The following is a 24341-nucleotide window of genomic DNA, read 5'->3' as shown; positions in this document are numbered from 1 at the left end:
CATGTTCTACTTACCGATACCATGAGAAGTGAGAGTCTTGTTGAGTGTTGACATTTGTATTAAAGAAGTCACGCAAGCAGTTTCAACATTAATAATTATTGTTGATCAGCAGACCTTACAGATTCTACTAAGATTGAAACATATCCACATCTGTAATGTTGCTGATCAGACCTCCGAGTCCAACAAATTCTCACTCCCGACTCGTCACATGTTGACGCTTGGTCAAGGCCCTTTGCCGTCGCCTTTTAACAACCTGGGAATCCCTTTTGCGTAATTTGACATTTAGGGCTTCGCAGTCAAGGTAGCGTCAATAAGTGACGACTCGGGGAGTAAGAACAGGTTGCCGAGTCTCAGCATTTCTTGCCAACTTCGGAGTTTAACTGAGAACATGACACAGTACATTTATACCAAGAAACTGGAAAGATTCCTGTCATAGATGTCACTGATGGTCCTACCTGCGCAGGTGATCTCAATGATTGAGGTAGAGGAACCTGATGACACACACTCCCTCAGGCCATATCCAGACTGAACACAGTCAGAGCTGATCTCCCATGCAGATCTGTGTAAGGACTCATTCTTCATTCGTGTTGAAACAGCAGATCCACAGTCCAGCTCTCTACAGACTGCAGCTGCTGACTTCAGGATCCAGTTAGAGCCATAAACTGGTCTCCAGTCTCCTCGTTTCACCTCCAGTGTTCCTGCACAGCGACTGGCTCCTCCCACCAACCTGACAGGTTCTGAACAGAAACAAGAGAGTCATCAGCAAAACAAAATGTTTCACTAGAACACAAATGAACCAAGTCAAAGCTGCAGCTCCTCTTCTACCTGAGCAGGTGAGTCCAACAGCTTTTCCAGGTGAGCAGGTGTTTCTAGCTGAGCCTGAGCTTCTACAGTCCAGGAGAGCAGACTCATGGCCTCCACACTGGAACTCTTTGGTCCACATCGGAGCCTCCACTTCTCCATAGAGCGCCCCCTGGAGGACTGAAGGAGCCCCACAGCCAAGCTCCCTACAGACCACCTCTGCATCCTGCTGGTCAAAGTCAGCTTCACACACTGAGGGCCACCTCTGGTTATACTGGTTAGACTGGTTAGACTTCACCTCCAGTCTGCCTGAACACAGACCAGTCCCATTCACCAGCCTGACAAAGACTGAGACAGAGAGAGTACATTCAGATCCTGACACAAGCCTTTAAGTATCAAAAAATATAGTACCATAAAGAATCACACTGTGGTAGACAGCAATGCATGATGAATAATATAAACAAGATCTACAGCCTCAAAAGGGGGTGGAGTACGGCAAACAGATCTGGAGGCTTGGTGAGCCAGTGTGTGTCTAGGATCCAGAATTAGGTTGAATGAAACAAAAGGTAAATTTTACTTGTACACAGTTAAGTGTTAAGTTTATCAGTACTTTTACTTTGATACATCTGAATACATGCAACTTTTTATTTAATTTGTTGTCCATATTGCACATTCCATTCTTTCTCTATGAAACTTAAAGAAGCTGGTGATCCGCTGATCCCAGGATCCCTGAGGCCCTTTATCAGGTAGTCACCCTATCACGATTCTTTTCACAGTAGATAATGAAGCAAAGAAAGTTCAGGTTAAACCTCTCCTGCGTGTACCTGTGTACCTCAATAATGCTTATAGCTCTATACCACATAAGATGGTGAAAACAGTTGTTTGTAGAATGGCTAATTGGGCCCAATTAGGACATTTTCACCTACGTGTGTCCTCACTGTTGTTGCCAGCGGTTTAGACATTAACGGCTGTGTGATGTGTTATTTTGAGGGGACAGCAAATTTACACTGTTCTACAAGCTGCACACTCACTACTTTACACTATTATACAAGCTGTACGCTCACTACTTTACACGCTCACTACTTTACGCTGTTATACAAGCTGTACGCTCACTACTTTACGCTGTTATACAAGCTGTATGCTCACTACTTTACACGCTCACTACTTTACGCTGTTATACAAGCTCACTACTTTACGCTGTTCTACAAGCTGCACGCTCACTACTTTACGTTGTTATACAAGCTGTACGCTCATTACTTTACGCTGTTATACAAGCTGTACGCTCACTACTTTACACTGTTATACAAGCTGTACGCTCACTACTTTACACGCTCACTACTTTACGCTGTTATACAAGCTCACTACTTTACGCTGTTCTACAAGCTGCACGCTCACTACTTTACGCTGTTATACAAGCTGTACGCTCACTACTTTACACTGTTATACAAGCTGTACGCTCACTACTTTACACGCTCACTACTTTACGCTGTTCTACAAGCTGCACGCTCACTACTTTACGCTGTTCTACAAGCTGCACGCTCACTACTTTACGCTGTTCTACAAGCTGCACGCTCACTACTTTACGCTGTTCTACAAGCTGCACGCTCACTACTTTACGCTGTTCTACAAGCTGCACGCTCACTACTTTACGCTGATGCTCACTACTTTACGCTGTTCTACAAGCTGCACGCTCACTACTTTACGCTGTTCTACAAGCTGCACGCTCACTACTTTACGCTGTTGTACAAGCTGCACGCTCACTACTTTACGCTGACGCTCACTACTTTACGCTGTTATACAAGCTGCACGCTCACTACTTTACGCTGTTATACAAGCTGCGCGCTCACTACTTTACACTGTTATACAAGCTGTACGCTCACTACTTTACATTGGAGTAACGTGTCATTTCTTCAGTGTTGATACATGAAAAGATAGAATCAAATATTTACAAACATGAGAGGGGCAGACTCACTTTTGTGAGTTTTGTAGTTTTGTTATTAAACATTTCTTGTTATTTATTTATCTATTTTTCAGAACATTCTTAACAAATGCTTTTAAAAGGTGGTGGGGACATGTCCCTAGCGTCCTCAGTGTAAATGACACCTGCTGGAAGAGCTAAAACCCAGGTGGAGGAACTGTGTCTCAGGACGGAAATAGGAATGTGGCAGCAGTAACATGGACATGATGGGGTCAAGGTACTGACAAAATCAGGACAAAATTGCTTTGTCCTGATCCAGTTGGTTTACAACATCTCTTCGTCCAACCCAGGATAATTTGGCAATATTAGGTAATTATTAGGACAATAATTAGGACAACATATAGTATTACTATATTACCTATACTGTATGTCGTTATTTGAAGGCCCTGGGGAGAAGCACTAATAGTGGCATCATGACGAGGAGCTAAGAGCAGTTGCAGAAACTATCTGCATAGTGATTTTTATTTATATTTATTATACATTGCTAGCGAAGATTGGGGATTGGTTTCGTCAAGGAAGGGAAGAAACTGCAGCACTGAAGACCCTCTAGTGGGCTTCTTGCCACAGCTCGGAACTGGTAGCTGAAGTTTGACCTACAGTAGAAAGAGAAGACCCCATTGCCAGACCACCCTCTTGTATCTTGAGATTGATTCTGATACCAGTGAATCAGTGTGGGGCTAACACCTATTGTGGTTTATTTATGATGGACTCTTTGCTCACCTAAGCTATTAGCACTGCTACAGAGATTGATAGTGAGGCTGCTGATGATGTCTGGCAGAATTGAGAAGTCCTCGATACTGTAAACGTGAATTTCATCGGGATTGGAGGCGATGAATGTCAGCTCATTCTCAGGAGCATCCTTCACACCTGAGAGTAAAATGTAGTGTTAATACTGTGCAGAAGAAAAAATTAGACACAAAAACAACAAAACTAACTCAACCCAGTCATCAAGATATCAATGCTTTTGTCTGCAGCATAAAACATTATTTTCACAATGTAGCATGTCTAAAAGTAGCTATGAATTTTAATAAATTGATGAGAATTAATACCCAATTATGAATTTTAATATTCAGGAAATATCATAAAAATCTTTCATTTCGCAGGGGCACCACCTGAGTTGTTATTGACCTAGAGTCTCCGGACCTCTAGGTAGCTTTTAATAATTATACAATTATTACTAGTGATCAGTTAGTTAATAATCGCTAAATTATCTTAAATCAATCAGTCTCATATCTAAAGGGTCAATTCTCTTGGCAGGGATGTGGAAATAGGCAACACACAGTTCTTGATTACAGTGAATTTATTAACTAACTAAAGCGATATAAGCGGGTGGTTAAATACATCAGGGCAATAAACAATGACTGAAGAATGAGAATGGAGGTTTGACTGTGGGAAGCATTTGACTCATATGGCAGAGGAGAACTAATGAAAGTAAGCTATGAGTTTAGGAGTTAAAAAGACAATATTAAAATTACGGGACATTTCTGCTTGTCGACGGCCTGCTTTGGCCTGTTGAACGGGTCCCACGCTAGCTGCCTGATCCTGGCTTTTTGCTAGGGATTCTCCGGGGTTCTCCGTGTCTGACTGAAGAAAAACCTCAAGGGTTGGCCGTCCTCCGTCTGGCAATTCGGCTGTTTTCAGGTTTCCTTCGTTGCCACTGGCGAGACCACGTGGCTTGGTCTGACCTCGGTGAAGTTGGCTCGACGAAAAAGCTTAAAATGGAACCTGGTCGTTCCTCAATTAGTCCAGTGTAACTTAACAGACTGATAACTTAAAACAAAAGAAAGAAAGAAAATAAAAGAAGTAAAGTTGCTGGAACTGAGGTAAAAATCGATGTCGCGGCACTTCGCGTGTGTAGCTTCAAGCGAGTAAAGGCTTCGTTGCACTGGTCCAATTCTTAGGCCGTGGCCGGGAGAGGCACGTACTGAAGAGTCCAGAAAGCAGAGCAGAAGGGAAGAGCACGAGGAGAAGAGCAGAGAGCGGGCGACGTCGTGTGTCGCTCTTTTGTGGTCTGGGGCGTGGTTCCCCCAGGGGCGTTTCCGGTTTCCCGAGGGACTGCCTTTCTAAACTTTTAATGTCTATAAAAGAAAAGAAAATCTATTTGCGCGTATTATAATCAAATATTTTCCACAATCAAACCTCAGTGGTCAAAGGGTTGAACCGTTCTAAGTTAAGCATTTGGTAACAGGAAACAATTGTCACATTATTGGTCACAATGTTAAATAATGAGTGACATTTATACATTAACGGCATTTCCGATGATGGTATGTAATACTTATTTCATCCACTTGGGGGAGCTCAGGTTACATGAGGAAAGCTTAGATTAATCCAAAACAATCTCTCCTTAGGAACTGGGGAATTTAGTTATTCAGCCTTAAATTCAAGCTGGCGATTAAGAGTATAGTATGACATTTTTATCATCATTTCTAAAGGAATTGTGTGAGAAAGTATTGTGAACAAGCATTGGTTACACATTAGATGAAGGAGTGTCCTTAATCTTGCTGAAAATTAAAACACTGCAAAAGTAACTTGATTCTTTTCAACAATAATATCAACAACAGATCACAGCATCAACATGGTAACATAACTACTCAAACAGAGGCAAACGTAATCAAGTAACTAAAAGATTATTTAATTAAACAGTTAAGGCTTTGGGGTCTTTGGAGACTGCAGTCTTTGTTTACATAAAGTTCAGGCTGTTCTGGATTTTGTCACTTAGGCGTGAAGGAGTATCCCTTTGATGGGGTAATGAAACACAGAGCAAGGTCAGCCACCATTGGTATACATAAGCCAGTCAACTTTGTGTAATTACAAATTCATAATTACCCTACTTCTCTTTATACATCTATGATACTGGCCAACATTGCTATTACACATTGTGATGTGAGACTGGGTTTACTATTTGGTTGGCAAAGTAGTAAAACATTGGTTTTCTGATGCCTAAACTAAACCTTTGACAGACCATATTGACGGTTATGCATTTTTAATCCCATTCACAAGAAATCATAACTACTGTACATTACTGCTGACTCTTTTTAGCTGGACTTTTATCTATCTTCTGAGCAGATATCGCTTTTAGTAAAATATTTATAAGTTTTTCTAAACTTGCAAAGACTTGAAACATGCTTGACTTAATTTTCACAACTTAATTTTCACAACTTGGTGCCGGGGTCGTGATGGAACAGTGGATAAGACGCGTGCCTTTGGTGCGAGAGACCCGGGTTCAATTCCCCCACTGTGACACATCCACCAATGTGTCCCTGAGCAAGACACTTAACCCCTCGTTGCTCCAGAGGTGTGCGACCTCTGACATAGCAATTATAAGTCGCTTTGGTATAAAAGCTTCAGCTAAATGTAAAGACTTTCACCTATATAAATAACAATGTATATTTTAAGAGGCTAGCTAACTTTTTGTTGTGACAAGCATGAAATAGCAGGTCACTTATTTGTGTGTGGTAGTATTGTAGTTTCAGAGCTTTTGAGAGCTCAGCCTTACTTTACAGATTTATATGAGGCTGCGCTGCCTTCTTACTATTCAAACTGAAAGTCAGTCACCAATAGCGTAGATCTCTATCCCAGCATCCTTCAGCTTCTTCGAGGGGAGCCGGACGTCATCACTGGACTGTCCGTCAGTCAGCAAGACAGCAATTTTTTTGGAGTCTGCACGCATTCCCACATCGGGCTGGAAGTTGTTCTTCAGGGTGTAGTTAAGAGCCTTTCCTGTATGACAGAAATAAAGAGGCATCAAAAGGCAGAGGTACAAAGCTGGGGTGGGTAAAAACTCCATTCATCTTCTCACAGACTGTATGGTGACTGACAGTTGGATCACTTTAACAGCTGTGTCAGTAAATATCTGGTTCTTTGATGAAAAGTCAAAAGTAAAAGAAAAGAAGCCCGTGAGTATAAACAGTAAATGAAGGAAGTCAACTACAACTCCCAAGATGCATTTCAGTAAAAAACATTCAATCACTGAGTTTCTGTTGAGTCACTTACATCATTGATTAACATTGTTAAAATAAAGTTGTATATCTTTATTCATGCTATTGTACAATAATAATAAATAACAATAATAAGATAAAACTATGGTAACAATATTATTATTACCATTTCATTTTTATGGTAACTCTACTATTATTGCAGATCTACAATAACAAACGATATAAACAAAACTGTTTTTTTTACAGCTTTTATCTGGACTCTCTTTGCTGAAGATGCTTTGTCAATAATATTTCAATTACAGTTTTTTTCAGTATCAATGAAGTGTTTTACATTCACACATTGCTCAACAGATATCATATATTATAAAGTAATCTTTAAATACTGTAGTGCCTGATGTGGACTGGACAACATGCTGTTAATCACCTGTATTGGTGCTTCCTCCTCTGTATGGCATCGTGCGTATGGCCTTCAGCAGAGAATACTTGGTCTGGTGGGTGTTCAGGTGCCACTCAGTGTGTGGATCATGACTGTACTGAACCAGACCTGCAGAAAACACACAGCAATGTGCCTTATGTGCAGTGATTCTTCCTGTCTATGAGACACTATGGGCATGTTAACAATGATACACATGAGGACTGTAACGTTGTGCCGACCCATCGCAGCGGGATACCAGGGCTACATGGTATGTAGATTGCTGCGCATAATGTCGACCCAATGTTTGCTTGCGCGCAGAAACATTTAGCCTTACAGCGTGTGCTGAGGTTAGCACAACAAGCTAATTGCCACGGTGGCGAGATGAAACGCCAGAGCTGCAAAACCTGCCTGCATCGGTTGAAAGATTTTAGTTTGGGGTGTATCAAACCTGCTCCGAACCGTGTTTCCTAACCTGGGGTATGATCCGAACAGGGACTTCTGTGTACCGTGACACCCTTGGTATGCATCAGAACTGCTGTTGTTACCAATGCGCTGTGTTGCCAAAAGTTTTAGGAGGCGCACAGTACGCAGAAGTCGCCCACTTTCTGCAGTGTGAACAGCTACAGACTTCCAAATGTGCTGTGACGAATCACGCTTATCTATCTGGCAATCAGATGGACGAGTCTGGGTTTGGTTTTGGTTTCCAGGAGAATGGTTGTGGTGTGGGGTTGTTTTTCAGGGCTTGGCCCCTCAGTTCCAGTGAAAGGAACTGTTCATGCTTCAGCAGACCAACACATTTAGGACAGTTTCATGCTCCCAACTTTGTGGAAACAGTTTGCGGACGGCCCCTTACTGTTCCAACATGACCGCGCACCAGAGCACAAAGCAGGTCCATAAAGACAGTCAAACTGGCTCATCCAGGCCAGTTTGGTGTGGAGAACTTGACTGGCCTGCACAGGGCCCCACAACTATCACTAATGCTAATTCATCTATAAATATCACTACTGCTGCTACACCTGTTCTGCTATTAACAGCTTGTACAACTCCTAGTGCATGCTTCTGTTGTCATGAAAAACGCACAAAAGCTACACTATGTTGGCAAAATTTTTGGGTCACCTGCCTTTACATGCACATGAAGGTTAATGACATCCAATTCCTGATCCATAGGGTTCAATGTGGATTTTGTACAGTTTCAACTCTTCTGGGAATTCTTGACCATTCGTCTAGAAGTGCATTTGTGTGGTCAGGCACAGATGTAGGATGAGACGGCCTGGCTCGCAGTCTCTGCTCTAATTCATCAAAGGTGTTCTGCTGGGTTGGGGTCTGGACGGGGGATTGTAGTATTAGCTGTAAACACGTGGTGGTTGTCGAATCAGGAAGAGTAGAAGCACTTTAACTGCTTCAGGAAAAAGCTGTTGAGAATTAGTTTTATAGTAAAAGTAGTAGCTAAAAGATCAGCAAGTTTACATTAAAATACTATTTATAGATTAATTTCCTTTATTGAGTAACTTTTAATGCTTTATTTTCTGCTACTTTTCACAATCCTGGAGAAATTCACACCCAGGTGTGAAGTCAGCCCATGGACCCAGCTTGCAGCTGTGATTGGTCAGTGTGACCTGTGATCCTTGGCGTTACTTCAGAAAAGCTGTCTCACAGAGAAGACCTGAAAAAGGCCGGGTCCTCTGCAACAGAACCACAGTTCTTCCTGCCTGGCCAATCCACGACAGACCTGCCAGATAACAACTAGCACGCCAAGAAACTTCTCTTCCTCCACAGGCTGGTAAAGTACCTGGACATCACAGAGCTTCATGCAGTTTAACAGAATAACGATGGTAAGCACAGGACTGTTAGCTTTTGTAAATGATGCAGGGAGATAACTTAAAGCTCCCGCCTCACTGAGCTGTTCTTGTCTGCAACACGTGTTCATGTTCGTGCAGAACAAACTGTGCAGATCACAGAAATAGATGCACACTCGACACACTCGCATGCTCTCCTTATCACACACACATCTTTGTCCTTTAGTTGAGTTAGTCAGGTTCCATCTCTTGTGTTTTGCTTTTGTTTATCAGTTAAATAAATGCTTGTGTATATACATGCTGTTTCTTTAACCTCACCAACCTCTTCTATGTGGAACCACAAAGCCTTCAACCTACCAGCTATTGATTGTAATTTTGTTACTTACTTGAATTATTTATCTGTTACAAATTGATAGTTAGTGTATCTTATGATACCAAATTAGGTAATTGGCTATTATAATAATAATAATAATAATAATAATAATAATAATCACATTATTTAATGTAACTATAGATGCCATTTAATTTATTTAAATGTGTTCACATTGCGGTGTGAAGATTTGAGATAATGGTACTAATAATAATAATAATACAAACTTAGGGTGCTTGTACTTCTCACATGTTGGCTCCCCTCTGGAGGAGTAACTAGTATAAATTAGTGTATTAGTATAATATTATAACTTTAAATAAAAGTACAATGTTAGTATAATGATATTACATAAGTTACACTATATCTGGATAGTCTGCCTACAGAGAGTTTACAGGTTTTCTGTAGTACTATAAATCAAAAATATTACCAATCTGGACTCGGTCTGGGCCGATGAAGAATTCATCGAGTGTTCTACTGACAAAGGACCGGATGATTGCAAAGTTTTTTAGGCCGATGCTCCAGGAGCCGTCCACCAACAGCACGATGTCAGCCTTGGCTGTGGTTTCACACCGAGCACCTGGAAGAAAACAGAGGATTGTGGGATACAATACACAAAAGACCAAACATAGAAGTAAAACTGACTGCCATGCTAGCGGCTCAGTGAGGCTGTGAGCTAAATCAGCATGCTAACATGAACACATTAAAAGCATGCTAGATGAAAAGTTCAGTCCTGGACACCATGTTCTGGTCTGATGGGGCGGTGATGGTGCAGTGGATAAGACGCATGCCTTTGGTGTGAGAGACCCGGGTTCGAATCCACTGTGAGACACAAATGTGTCCCTCAGCAAGAAGACACTTAACTCCTAGTTGACATGTATACAGCAATTGTAAGTTGCTTTGGATAAAAGCGTCAGCTAAATGAATAAAATGGAAAATGCTCGTTACCATCAGGCTCCTCCTAAACCGTTACCGGTCTGTTACAAAATAATCCAGCTCTGACTTTCAGCAGGAAACAGGATGTGAACTCAAAGTCAGACCCTTTGTTGGCTTCATTTATCTTTACGTTCTCCGTTTACCTGTTGAGGTGTGATTTCCTTCAGCCTGGAGTCCTGAGGAGAAAGTCAGAAAACAAACATCAGTATAAAGCAGCATGCTGATTGGAGCAGAGCTCAGAGCTCATCTCAGTGAGAACACACACACAGATTAGTGAATGGACTCACTCTGGAACCAGATTACTGCTGAAGCTGAAACCAACAGTCAAACTTGAGTTACAAACTGACTTTTTCCATTTAAGCCATGGATATTTATAATTTGAGTCTCACACTTTTTTCATTTTCACCACAGTGGCAGGAGCAGAATAGGAAGAGTGGTAGTATGTGTAGTAAAGAACTATCTGTGTAGTTTTAAAGGTTTAAATTAAATGTTTCCATCTAATTATAACACAGTAAACTTATATATTACAGTATCTCACAAAGTGAGTCCACCCCACTGACACTCCAGTGTAAAGTAGTGAGTGTAAATTTGCTGTCCCCTCAAAATAACACATCACACAGCCATTAATGTCTAAACCGCTGGCAACAGAAGTGAGGACACCCAGAAATATATATATCCCTGTGTTTTGAATTTTAACATTGTTTTATTTAGGCATTTTAAATGTTCAGTATTTCCATACAATTGACCAACAGACCAACACAGCAGCCTTAAACCTCAATTCCCAGAATCACCATACCACTGCGTGTGTGTTTGTGTCGCAGTTTCCTCTTAACTTGTAGATTTTACATACAAAATATCAACTTCAGCAAAACTTTTTGGAGCTGAAGGAAAAAACAGAGTCTGAAAATGTTTCTATGAGTTTGAAAAATGGTCTCAGAAAAGTTACACCTGCACTTTGTTTAACTCTCGAGTTTTATCTTTTTTAAGTACAGGATGGCAGTAGTGTTTCTATCTTTGTCTTAATCTGCTGCTGTTTCAATTTTTTATTGACATTTATTTGATTCTGTTTTTATTCATTTTTCTATATACTGTACATTATATTGCTTTTATGTCCTCAACTACTGATTGTTGCTGTTCATTGTTCATCAGCATGTGCCTGTGAGCTCGGGTTAGTTTGAAGTTAAAGTCATCTTAACTCACAGAAGAGCATCAAAATTACAATCCTAGATTAAACGATATTGGAAAAGGCTAAAATCAAACAGAGAACAAAAAGTATTAACAGAAGTATGAAGAATACAATAATGACCTGGGTTAAGTTACAAATTCAAACTATATTCAAACCAACTTTGAAAAGCTGGGCATGTAAAGGGCTGATCTGATGTAATCAGTTACAAATGGAAATATAAAGCAGCACCAGAGCGAGACTAAAAACTGGCACACGTGTGGCAGGCCATCAAACACGTCACTTCAAAACCAGGAGCCACCATCGTCTCCGGACCTAAACAGTCTGTCCAGTATGAACGACTACGGATGAACTGCTGTGAGAAACTGGTTCTGAAGACCATTAAGAACAACATCCCAGCCAGCCTGGACCATGCTGGTGAAGAAAGCTCAGAAACTGGGGACACTGAAAAAGAAAATTCCTGTGTTGAGTTCTTGTCAGCTTCTACAGAGGAGCAGCAGAAAGCAGCCTGACTGGAAACATCACTAAGATGGGACGTGCACGGCCCAGGACCGGAGGGCTCAAACTGCTCAGAAGATCATTGGTACCCATCTCCAGAGCATCAGGGATATCGGTGAGGTGAGGTGTCTGCAGAGCCCAAAGGACACTAAAGGACAGAACCCAACCAGCCACAGCCTGTTCACCCTGCTGCATGCTGGGAAGAGATCTAGAAGTTTCTGCTGCTGCACCTCCAGACTGCAGAGCAGCTTTTGCCCCCAAGCTGTCAGACTCTTAAACTCTAATTGATCCTCAGCACTGCTCCATTTTTTTATCCAAGCAAATCACCCTGAGGTTACCAGTATTTGGCAAATATGTGAGGAGGAAGCCGCTAATCACACCAGAATATTCTTCCTGTCAGTTTTAGCAGGAATTCTGGACCAAAAAATGAAACATTTCCCCTCTGATGGCCCTAATATGCCATCGTATTCAGTATTTTGACACTGAGGTTTTGCACCTTTCAAACATTCATCATTCCAGCAGAGTCCTACCTGAGCTCCACAGCAACAGCAGCACCAGCAGCAGGTGATCCATGTCCAGGTAGACCGCCTGTCGCTTCTCGTCTGTCATCTCTTCTTCTGCTGATAAAATATTCTCTTTGCATGGCACTTGGTTATGTCTAAAATTTCCTCTTCTTCTCTTATCTCATCATCAGCCAACGGATGAGCAGCTTCTCAGAACTGAAGCCACGAATAAACCACAGATTAAAGGGACAGTGGCCAAATTGAGATATTGCTGATGAGACATCTTTAGGTCACTTGTGCACGAACACACAGAACAGATACACAGATAAACACACATACAGACACATTCTCATAAAGACTACATGCATGCACACGACACAACACACCCATACAATGTAGCTCATACACATATACTGCCATGAACTAGGGAACATACACATAGGCAACACATGTAAAATGATAGTTGTGTAAACACTGTAATCTTTATATGATTATGTCTCTTGTCACAGAATGTCATTATTTATTATGTACTCAGTTTAACTAATGTGCTCTTGGTACTGATGAAATGTTACGACACAGCGGCTGCAGATCCTCTCTGCAACATCTCTATCATTTTATTGGAACCTGTTCTAGTGTTTTTTAAATTGTTCCTGACTAATAAACTATCTTTCTTTCTATGATTTCACAGAACACATTTGCTTTATCATGAAAGGAGGACACGCCACCACCGCAGCCTCAGACCCTAATGCAGAGTCAGCAGGCTCAATTAATTATTGGTAATATTTTGAATTCGCTAATAAATTAGTTTTAAGCATTTTGATTTGTAGGTTATACAGTATGTGTTTTTGTTCCTAACAGGCGCCGTCCAGCTGTAAGACACACGAGTACAGCGCCGGCTGCTTGTAATCCCTCCCTCTGTGTCGTTATGTTGATCCAATCAACATGTGAGCTTTAAAGTTTGGCTGCGTCCCTGAAATATCTTCTTGCTAATCATCATTAAAGGACAGGTTAAGTTTATAAAATGAGTGGCTTGCAAAAAGGCTGTAAAGAGTTCACTGAACAGTTTCTATATATTTATATACTGTAAATGATTCAAGGTGTCAGACACTAGAGGATCAGTTCCTACAGTTCATCCTCAGGGGGAAATGAAGCTCCGAACTACATTTCACTGGAACCGGATCTTTAAGGGTTAAGTTGGAGCAAATGTTTGTTGTTTTCCAGGAAGCGTCTCAAACAGCGACTTCCGATTAATAAAAGATAAAACGAGTTGTGCAACAGGCGCTCCTCCATGTGTGGCAACACATACTGTGAGGTTGCCTCGGTAACAGAAGTGTTGAGAGCTGGGCATTGTGGATCTAATATGATGCCAGCTGCTCCAGAACCAGAACCAGAACGGACCTCAAGGAGGATCTCCGACCCTCAGACCATCTGCAGCTTCATCAGCTCGCCCTCTGCCGGGGCGGGAGAAATGTCGAGGACCAACTGGATTTTATCCTCCTGTCAGTGTTTATTTCATTCAAGAAAAATATACACTCACCTAAAGGATTATTAGGAACACCACACTAATACTGTGTTTGACCCCCTTTCGCCTTCAGAACTGCCTTAATTCTACGTGGCATTGATTCAACAAGGTGCTGAAAGCATTCTTTAGAAATGTTGGCCCATATTGATGGATAGCATCTTGCAGTTGATGGAGATTTGTGGGATGCACATCCAGGGCACGAAGCTCCCGTTCCACCACATCCCAAAGATGCTCTATTGGGTTGAGATCTGGTGACTGTGGGGGCCATTTTAGTACAGTGAACTCATTGTCATGTTCAAGAAACCAATTTGAAATGATTGGAGCTTTGTGACATGGTGCATTATCCTGCTGGAAGTAGCCATCAGAGGATGGTACATGGTGGCCATAAAGGGATGGACATGGTCAGAAACAATGCTCAGGTAGGCCGTGGCATTTAAACCATGCCCAATTGGCACTAAGGGGCCTAAAGTGTGCCAAGAAAACATCCCCCACACCATTACACCACCACCAGCAGCCTGCACAGTGGTAACAAGGCATGATGGATCCATGTTCTCATTCTGTTTACGCCAAATTCTGACTCTACCATCTGAATGTCTCAACAGAAATCGAGACTCATCAGACCAGGCAACATTTTTCCAGTCTTCAACTGTCCAATTTTGGTGAGCTCTTGCAAATTGTAGCCTCTTTTTCCTATTTGTAGTGGAGATGAGTGGTACCCGGTGGGGTCTTCTGCTGTTGTAGCCCATCCACCTCAAGGTCGTGCGTGTTGTGGCTTCACAAATGCTTTGCTGCATACCTCGGTTGTAACGAGTGGTTATTTCAGTCAAAGTTGCTCTTCTATCAGCTTGAATCGGTCGGCCCATTCTCCTCTGACCTCTAGCATCAACGAGGCATTTTCGCCCACAGGACTGCCGCATACTGGATGTTTTTCCCTTTTCACACCGTTCTTTGTAAACCCTAGAAATGGTTGTGGGTGAAAATCCCAGTAACTGAGCAGATTGTGAAATACTCAGACCGGCCCGTCTGGCACCAACAACCATGCCACGCTCAAAATTGCTTAAATCACCTTTCTTTCCCATTCTGACATTCAGTTTGGAGTTCAGGAGATTGTCTTGACCAGGACCACACCCCAAAATGCACTGAAGCAACTGCCATGTGATTGGTTGATTAGATAATTGCATTCATGAGAAATTGAACAGGTGTTCCTCATAATCCTTTAGGTGAGTGTATGTTGGACAAAAAGAGAACTATGATGAGAAGTTTTTCATCAACCAGTAGAGCCTAAAAGATAACGGTCGAATGGACAAATGAACTAACAACTGCTTCTTATTCAAAGAGCTGCAGAATCACACGCAAACAGTTTCCTCCTCCAGCCAATAACAGCTGTTGTTCGGGAGTTGATTTAGCTGTTTGACCTGTTGCCCTTAATAAGAAGCATCTCCGACTCGTTCTCACTCCCAACTCGTCACATACGGATGCTTTACCATCTGTGGACAAGAATTAACAGCGTCTGGTTAGACTTTTAAAATAAATTCAATGTTTTATTGTTGGCACCAAAACTACTCTGTTAGGTTTAGGGAAAGATCTTGGTTAGGGTTAAAATAACTACGTTACTTACAAAACATAACTAAACAGCTGTGTGGCCTGCTGTTGTTGCCTTTCAATTCTTTGTGAACCATTCGTTTGTTGTCGCTGTTTTATCGTGCAACACTTTGTGAACCCGGTTATTAAAATGTGTTTTATAAATAAAAATGGACACCCAGTTTCTAACCCACCAGTCCGCCCCAACCAGCTGCTCAGACCTTCCTGTCATTTACACTAGGGTCTAAGTCAAGGGGTCTTGACCAAGCGTCCGTACGTGACTACCTGGGAGTGAGAACGGGTTGTGCATTCAGTGACGTTCTGCCTCGGCCAGAAAAGTTCTCTGACGTTATTGGATAAAACAGGTTTATCTGCAGTCCACAGAGAGTTCGACAGGAAGCAGCGACCGAGCCGTGTTTTACGGTTGCGCTGTGTTCACTTTCTTCTCCGTTTTGTGTTTTGTGTGAGAGTGTGTGCTCTTTGAGTGCAAGGATCTTTGAGTGTCATCCAACTGGCTGGATTTGTGGGTGTTGGAGTGAAGCTGATTGGTCCGTTCCCAACATCCTGCCTTTTAAAATGGGGGGTTCCCACCAGTCTGACGGCAGCGCCTCGGTTCTGTCCTCTCTGTGGTGTTTGAGCTGGGAGGTCTTGTTAGGAGTGATCTGTGACCTGCGCTACGAAGGGAGTTTAACCTACTCAGTGTTAACTCGGGGTTATCAGGCAAACTCAGGGTGACAAACTCTGACCGCTACACTAGAGTTAAACGGTACTACGAAGGTGGATCAGAGCGTAAAAGCGGCCGGAGGAGGAGTTTTTTCACAACGGCGCATGCTCCGTGTTTCTCCAGAAGAACGCACGTTGGTAGTGTCAGAAAATTCTCAATGCAAAGACAAGTGAACGGTTAAATCTAACATTGTGGCGACAGAGCAAGGGAGGCTTGTTGGCATCGCACTGAGTAAATCTGTAGCCTGATTATGTTCAGTGTTCTTATTGTTGTTCAAATCTCTATTCTGTGTTTTATGGGCTCTTCTTTTATGTGTAATATGATGAAGATGTAAAGGTCCAGCTGCACATGAGGCCCACTGTCACAGAAAGAAAGGAGCCAGATTAATCTTCCAAGATTAATCTACAAGTAAAGAACTTGAATATTCTTTTTGAGATTATAGTCACACATTTATGAGAGAAACTTCACTTTGCAAGTCTGCAACATCACACATACATGTCTGCCGTGTAGAATGCAGGCAGTGGAAAGTTATATTAGACTTTGCACTCAGATTCAGCAGTGAGGAAACACTCGTGAGTTTAGCCCACAGTCACTGTCCTGCACCTCAGAGACTTGGGCGTATTCAGAAGAAAACAGAGTGATTTTCGATTTTTTATTACATGAATTTCTGGGAATTTCCGATTTTTCTTCTTGTAAATTTCAAACTTTCGTCTAGGATTTTTTTTCTTGGTTATTAACCCTGGCTCCCTATTTTTTGTGCACGTAGAATAATCAATCTATAAATGTGAAACCACTCAGGAGAATTCAATTATAGACTGCAGAAACTATCCCGTTAATTAATTAAGATTCCTCTCTAAAATCACAGCTGGGCTGCAGGGCTCGCTGTCTGAACGTGATGCTGTTGTGTTCAGAACTTCATTTCAGCCGCAGTGGAACAAATCAGGAAGAAATCTAATGTTTTATGAAGTGGTGTGTATTAATACTTCTCATCAGTAACAGAGTACAGATGTGTAGTCCCCGTGCAGGGAAACCTCGAGGTAACCGCCAACAAAACCTGCTCGGAGCAGTTTAGAGATGCAGCGTAAATTGCCATGGCAACAGACCTCGGGTAACACCTGTCCACCTTTAGCAGAGCGGGTTAACCGGGAAGTTCCACCTGAAGTTACCCGGATAAGCCAGTTACCCCGCTCCGTAGTACAGACCATTGGTTGATTAGCTGTGAGTAATTTGGTTTTTGATGTTTACAATGTTGAAGTTCTATTTGTTTTTATTCCAAACAGCTTTCACTGTACATGTAGAACGAGTCAAACCCTCACAGATCTGCAGTTTATCCTGCGACCAAAACCAGCAGAAACCTTTGAAAGGTGAAACATTTAGAGACTTTGTATTTCAGTCTGCAGCAACAACAACAGCAGCAACAACAACAACAACAACAACAACAACAACAACAACAACAAAAAGCCCTTTGTCTTATTAAAGTGTCAACAGTGTTAACAGTGTGTGGTGACATTACCTGTCAAGTACAGAAACATATAAACAGTTACATTGTTGTCAGGTAATTAATATGTCAGTTATCTGTCCACTGATTACTGAAATAAAAGAAGAACACAGTTCAGATTATGGATGGGATCAAAATATATAAATACGATACCGTGCAAAGTTTTAGGCAGGTGAGGAAAACTGCTGTAAAGTTAAAATGCTTTCAGAAATAAACATGTTAATAGATTATATTAATCAGTTACCAAAATGCAAAGTGAGTGAACAAGAGAAAAACCTCAGATCAGGAGTTGGTGTGACCTGCAAACAGCATCAGTCCTTCTAGGAACACTTGCAGAAGGCAAAGCGTTGCCACGGTCTGCTCTGTATGTAGACTTGTTTTGAAGTGCTGATTTTTAAAATATTTGTGTTAAAATCAAGTTTTCTCATCTCTGGAAAAGAACCGTAAAGTTCTGGATGACCGAAAGTGACGGGCTGTTACACCAGAGGAAGTGGAGTTAGTGTTTGGTTAAAGGGACTGCCTGCTAGCTAGCCAGGCAGTGCTAGCACTGAGCTAGAGTGGGTGTTGGACTTCGTTAGTGGCGTGTAGCTACCGTCTCGTCACTGTGGCAGTTATAGTAAGTTAGTTGTTTGAGTCCAAAGATCCGGCTAACGCCCCACGCTGATATTGCAGATCTTGCAGCTGGGGTCTTTCTTGGCGTTGACGGTGGACTGACTCATGAGCTGGTGCCCACTGATCTGCGTTACCGTCCCTGAAGACAGATCCACCGGCTCCGTGTAGATCACCTCCAGGATGACGTCCTGCGCGTGACGGAAAGACAGCGAGCCGTCGTCCTCCTCGGTGCAGCTCAGGAAGCGGTTGTTGGATCTGTCCAGCGCCGGCAGCCTCCCTTTGCAGAAGGTGTCTCCTTTGGAGCCGTCAGGAGCCAGGACCAGGATGACGTAGTGGTAGGACGTGTACATGCAGTAGAAATCCCCAAAGTAGATGTTGGTGTTCTGGTTGAAGAGGATGTCTGCTCGGATCTGTGCAGAAACAAATGGACACAGTGCAGCATTAATGGCTCTCCAGACTAATCCATGAACTAAAACACTCGGTGGGGAAGCCGGACCCACATCACAGACGGCCCGACCTGGCTCTGCATACTGACAGTACTGAGAAAGGCAAGGCAGAGACCGTTTCACCTCAGATACTGAGACATTTCTACAGCACCATCGGGAGCGTCCTGATGGGGAACATCACTGCCTGATACAGAAACAGAACCACAAGGCCCTGCAGAGACGGGTCCACTCAGCTGAACATAGCACTGAAGGGTCTGAGAGGCAGAGGACGCATTTTGGTTCTAACTGAACAAAGAAGATCAGAAGGTTTGCGACTTTGTAAAAAGCAGCTGTTACTCTCTGAGCTGCTGCTGCAACACAGGTGAAGCAGCGGAGGTTCCAGAAACCTGCGAAAAGACGTCACCTGTACGACCAAATCCCTGCAGAGCTGTTCATCCTTGTCAGACTGCAGCTGTTTGACTCCACAAAGGAAGAAGACTGTACTGAGGGTTCAGACACCTGGCGGATGTGACAGCTCACTGACATGAAACTATTTGAAAGCAGTGGGAGAAAAATAACCTGCGCGGGTTTTCTGTAATAGTTCCTGCAGTAGTTTAGACACAAAGCAACCATGTCTGTACCTGGAAGCGGTAGGGTCCATATGGGGAGTCCTGGGGGGGGTTTCCTGTGTTGAACTCTGTGTTGCAGCTGAAGAAGAGCCCCTCCAGTTTGCCGCTGATGGGGGAGCCGTGGCTGCCGCTGTTGTCTTTAACTGACGGCAGCATCCGGCGGCACTGAGCGTCTCTGGAGCGATAAGAGGGGCTGGGTGCAGAACAGAGCAGGTTAAAACTCAGATCAACTCGCCCTGGAGGGCAACACACACACACACACACACACACACCTGGCCTGTTGGAAGTAGTCCTGCTGCTGGTTCCTGTAGAAGACGGTGAACGGCAGCATCCTGCCGGCGATCGCCTCGGCTTTCTGCAGCAGCTGGTTCAGATGGACGGTGGAGTAATCTGGAGACATGTACGGTGCACGAATGTGAACGCGCTGATATTACAAACACTTTCAGTCACAAACACTTGTGAGTAGGAGACTGGAAACAACAGCAGGTGAGGATTTGATTTTCAAATGTTCAACTAAATATAGTCTCTCACTTCTGAGGGAAACTGTCTGCAAGATGAATTCAGAACATTGTAAGATCTCTCTGTGCTCAAAGCCTTCCAAACACCTCTCAAACTGAACATTTAACACACAGGCCTGATTCTCTAAAAGAACGTTAAACTTTGTCCTCTTGATGTCTGACGGACAAAATCCAGGTGACAGAAGCTCATCAACATGTGAAAGTCATCGTCAGTCTTCAGTTATCGCTGTGCACTCACAGCTTTTAAGCTGGACTTTGCATCTCAGGCAGCCCACCTTCTTGTGAACATTGTCGGGCTGAATGCAGCTTGTGAGGAAACCTGTAAACGTTACTGAGACTGCTGCAGAGAGGATGTTGGTGCGAGTTCATGGGCTGACAGGTGTTTAAGGTGTCCCACCTGCGGTGCAAAACTCGACTCTCTCGCTCCACTGAGAGACGGCGTACTCTCCGTCCGGCTGTTTGGCGGCCGTCTGGACGGCCACGGTGTACTCTGTGCGAGGACTCAGGAACCAATGACCTCTCACCGTCATCGGCAGGGGAACCGCCTTCGCCACCAGCTTAGTGGGCACGTCCTGAAAGACAAAGAGCGCAGGATGTCTTACTGTCCGTGAATGGAGATTAGACAAGTAGCCAAGTTTCCAGAAGATGGAGCAAAGAAAATGTGGATGTGAGAAGAACACGAGCTGATTGGCTGATAGCAGATAAACAGCTGGTGGAGCTGATTGTTTGTAGTAAATAAAACTTTATTTCTTGGGTTTAAAGATTTACTGGTGACATGGGAAAAGGTCTAGTGCTTTCACCTGTGTATGTTATTTGGCCGTGACCTCTCACTTGCTGGTTGTTCTACTCGGAGGATGGTACCAACCCCTGGTTCTGGATTATTCTCTGGGTTTCTGGTCGCTTCTCTTTGGAGTTAGACTTTCTCACTTGTGGTTACTGTGTTTTTGTTTGGACTGCCTGCTTCTGTAATATAAAGTCACCTTTATATTGGACCTCATCCGCTCTCCTGTCGGCGTTGTAGCCCCAAACCCCAGTTTTTCAGACGGCTGACTAACACGTTATCTTCACGTGTTAATGTGAGGAAGGTTCCAGCCTCGTCATCGCTCCGCACACAGCTGATGCTGCCAGCTCTTCACCTTCAGCCACTGCTTCAGGTAGGGCAGCATTTAATCATCAAGGCTGTTTCTCTTTATCCACAAACTACTTTCACACCTCACAATATTCTGATTCTCTGGGGGGGAGAGCAGACAGAGGGGTAAATGTGATTTTAACCCACAGCTATAAGTGTGATTTTTCATTTCTTTTTTTTATAGAGTGACACGAATGTCACTGTGATCTCAAGCCAAACAATCTGCTGCAGGCATCTCCTGAGATTTTCCTCTCTTTGGACTGACCCAAGAGTCATGAAAAGTCAGGCTGATCAGACTCCAGCTCCTGCAGCGGGTCAGACGTTGGGTCGTACCCACCTTGTGTTTGAACTTGTTGGAGTTCTTGTGCTCCTTCTTGTCGAGGTCGATGAAGTAGTGCGTGATCCTCTCCGTGCCTCTGCTGTCCATGTCCCAGCTGATCTTGAACGAGTCACAGGTGATGTTGCTGATCCGGATCTGCTGAGGAACTGGCAGGTCGTCCACGTCTCCGAGGCCGCTGTCTGCCGACTCTGTGCCTGGAAACAGTCAGTGTGAATCATGAACACACAGAGAGAAATTGAACGCATCATTTCATGTTTCTTGTGTTCAGTAATAACCTACTTTTTTAAATGTATAACTTGCCCCTCGCTAAAGCCCACGTAAACACGCCCAGTCACTGAATAAGACGGAGGCTCAGCTGCTTAACAACAAGATGTCAACGCCACCTTTAGCAGCACGGGTTTGTTAGAAAACGTTTATTGAAGCTTAAAGTCGGCCACATTTTAAAATCACTACAAAAGATTAAGAAGAGCAACGTTTCAGTGCTAGAAAATTCTCTGCATCCGTTTATCCTGAGAGACGAGGCTCGCTGATGATGTAAGGAGATTATGTCAGAGTCAACAGCAGTGTGTGTGTGTGTTTCATCATCGTTAGGGCACACTGAGGGATTAACCCATCGATGTTCAGGGTACACTGACCCAGACTCACATTCCACATCAGATCCATGTCACATCAGAGCCGCGACATGAAGTCTTTTCCCTTTCAGCCTCGTCGGCAGCGTCCAGACTGAGACGTCTCAGCCGCTGTCGGATGGATGGGGATGAAATGTGGTTCACGCTTTCATCCAAGGAAGGTTAAAATCAAGGACAGCTGGACTTCTTCAGTTCTGACTGGGTGGTAGGTGGTCTCAGCTGTTTAACCCCACCTACAGGGACCAGTCCAGTCACCCTCGATATTAACCCTCCTTTTGAGAACTATGGCCTGGATGACTGAGAACGTGGAGAGAATCATCAGGCCGACATGTTAACGTGTCCAAACATCTGCTGAGCCGTGACATTCCCATCAGCCTCAGCTGCACTCTGTGTTAACTGCAAATTAGCCAATGCCCGCATGCTAACAGGCTAAAAACATGTTAGGTTCTTCAGTCAGTGCCATTGACCAGACACTGCATTCGTTGGAGTTGGTCCCCGGGCGCTGTACAGCGGCCGCCCACTGCTCCCTTCAGGGACGGGTTAAATGCAGAGAATGGATGTCGCTGCATGTTTGATCATGTGACAAAGAAAGTACCTTTAAACTAAGAGGATGAACATGATAGACCCACATGGAGCGGCTGTGGCTCAGAAGGTAGAGCAGGCTGCCCGTTAATCGAAAGATCGGTGGTTCAAGCCCCGCCTCCTCCAGGCTGCATGTCGAAGTGTCTGAAGATACTGAACCCTGAATTGGATTGAATTGGATGTCAGCAAACCCACTCAAACAAACAGAAGTGCAGGCGCTGCTCCAGAAGGTTAGAGACCTCATCCTATATGTTGACGTACTGTTGCCCATCCTCTGAGGTCTACAACCTTGGTGTCATCCTGGACTCCTCCCTCTCTTTCCGGCCTTATATCACCTGATCTGCCTTCATCCACCAGCCGTCACTCTCTCACTCCATGGCAGAAACATGCTGTAATAACCTCTCGTTTGCACCACTGCAATGGTGTCCTGCATGTGGTCCCCACAAAACCTGGCAGCACGTCACCCCAACTCTTATCCACCTTCACTGGCTCCCAATCAAGTCCTTCTCTCCTTTGAATCCCTCCATGCCCCACAGTACCTCTCTGACCTCCTCCATCCTCCCCACCCAGGAATCTGCTCTCCTTCCCTCACCAGACTCTGTCCCTTCGGAGACAGAGCCTTTAGTATTGCTGCCCGACCCTCTGCTATGTCCATCCTGCAGATATCTGCAGCGCTTCATCTCTGGACATGTTAAAAAACAAACAGATCTGAATCTGAGCTTCTTTGTTCGAAGATAAAATACTACAGTAACACGATGACACGTTGTAGTAAATGTTTGTGTGTCTGAGTCTAGCTTGTGTCTCTCCGTATTCATCTCCTCTCCCTCCCTCCCTGTTTTCTGCTCGGTCCAGAGTTCGGCTCAGGGGACAAAAGGCTTCAGTCAGCAGGGCCCTCGCAGGCTGAACAAGGAGCCTGTTGAGGAGAAGGAGGACGGTCCACACTGCCAGCTAACGTCTTGTTACCACTCACATCTGATGATTTGTACAAGTCGTCAGTGTAAACAGGAAACTAATTCAATCTCTGGGTCGGGGCCACACTTTTTAGTCCAGGGGCCACGTGGAGGGAAAAAGTCTGTAGTTCTGAGTCATTTTAATTTAACACACAATTTCTAAGCACTCTGTGCTGTACACAGATCCTTTACTTCAATAAAGTACTAATACCACAGTATAAAATACTCTGTTCCTGCATTGAAAATGTTCCTTCAGTCAAAGTATAATCATGAAAATGTCCTTAAAGTATCAGAGCAGTAAAATGTACCTGTTGTACTATTATATATTCCCTCATCAGAGTCTTATTTTATGTAAAGCAGGATGCTGCTGCTGTAGTTGTTGAACTAGTATCAGACTGCAGCTGATGATTCTTTTCATTCTGGATCAATCTGCTCATTATTTCCTCCATCGATCGATTGTTCGGTTAGTAAAGATTCTGCGGTCACACTTACCCAGAGCCCAAAGTGACGCCATCACAACGTTAGAGCCATCAGATAAATGTAATGTTTTCCTCTGAGATGCAGCAGAACAGGAGGACGTTGTTCAGCTGATAAAACTGAGCGTCCTGTGAGCTTTAGGGAGATCGGAACTTTTCCAGTCTGTAGACCCGAACCTCCCGGCGACTAAACGCTCTTGATCACTGGTGCTTCCTGATGTCTAACACGATGTCATTTCACACCTTTCTGCACACTGTTGTCCACGTGACCTGGCCTTTTCTTTTCTTTGAACTGCCGCCACATCTACTGT

The 24341-nt window shown here is 43.6% G+C and overlaps 2 protein-coding genes across 2 annotated transcripts; both read right to left on the bottom strand.

The window, feature by feature from the left end:
- Positions 1-282: 282 nt before the first annotated feature.
- Positions 283-12558, bottom strand: LOC119916557 (collagen alpha-1(XII) chain-like). The gene is made up of 8 exons (XM_038736590.1): positions 12443-12558; positions 10375-10407; positions 9726-9875; positions 7142-7261; positions 6335-6499; positions 3500-3646; positions 1000-1149; positions 283-380 (listed from the first exon to the last, which is right to left on the bottom strand). Exons 1-8 carry the CDS (start codon positions 12519-12521, stop codon positions 283-285), a joined length of 942 nt encoding a protein of 313 aa, XP_038592518.1. The 5' UTR covers positions 12522-12558.
- Positions 12559-17557: 4999 nt separating this feature from the next.
- On the bottom strand, positions 17558-23284 carry LOC119916555 (phytanoyl-CoA hydroxylase-interacting protein-like). Its single transcript, XM_038736589.1, has 6 exons — positions 23197-23284; positions 21391-21587; positions 20322-20496; positions 19679-19796; positions 19419-19599; positions 17558-18762 (listed from the first exon to the last, which is right to left on the bottom strand). Exons 1-6 carry the CDS (start codon positions 23282-23284, stop codon positions 18388-18390), a joined length of 1134 nt encoding a protein of 377 aa, XP_038592517.1. The 3' UTR covers positions 17558-18387.
- Positions 23285-24341: the final 1057 nt, after the last annotated feature.

This window comes from Micropterus salmoides, unplaced genomic scaffold (assembly GCF_014851395.1).
Source record: "Micropterus salmoides isolate LMB-PRFRI ecotype aquatic unplaced genomic scaffold, ASM1485139v1 Ms_hic_scaffold_21, whole genome shotgun sequence".
In the NCBI taxonomy this organism is placed as follows: Eukaryota; Metazoa; Chordata; class Actinopteri; order Centrarchiformes; family Centrarchidae; genus Micropterus; species Micropterus salmoides.
This window is presented reverse-complemented; position numbering and strand designations above follow the sequence as displayed.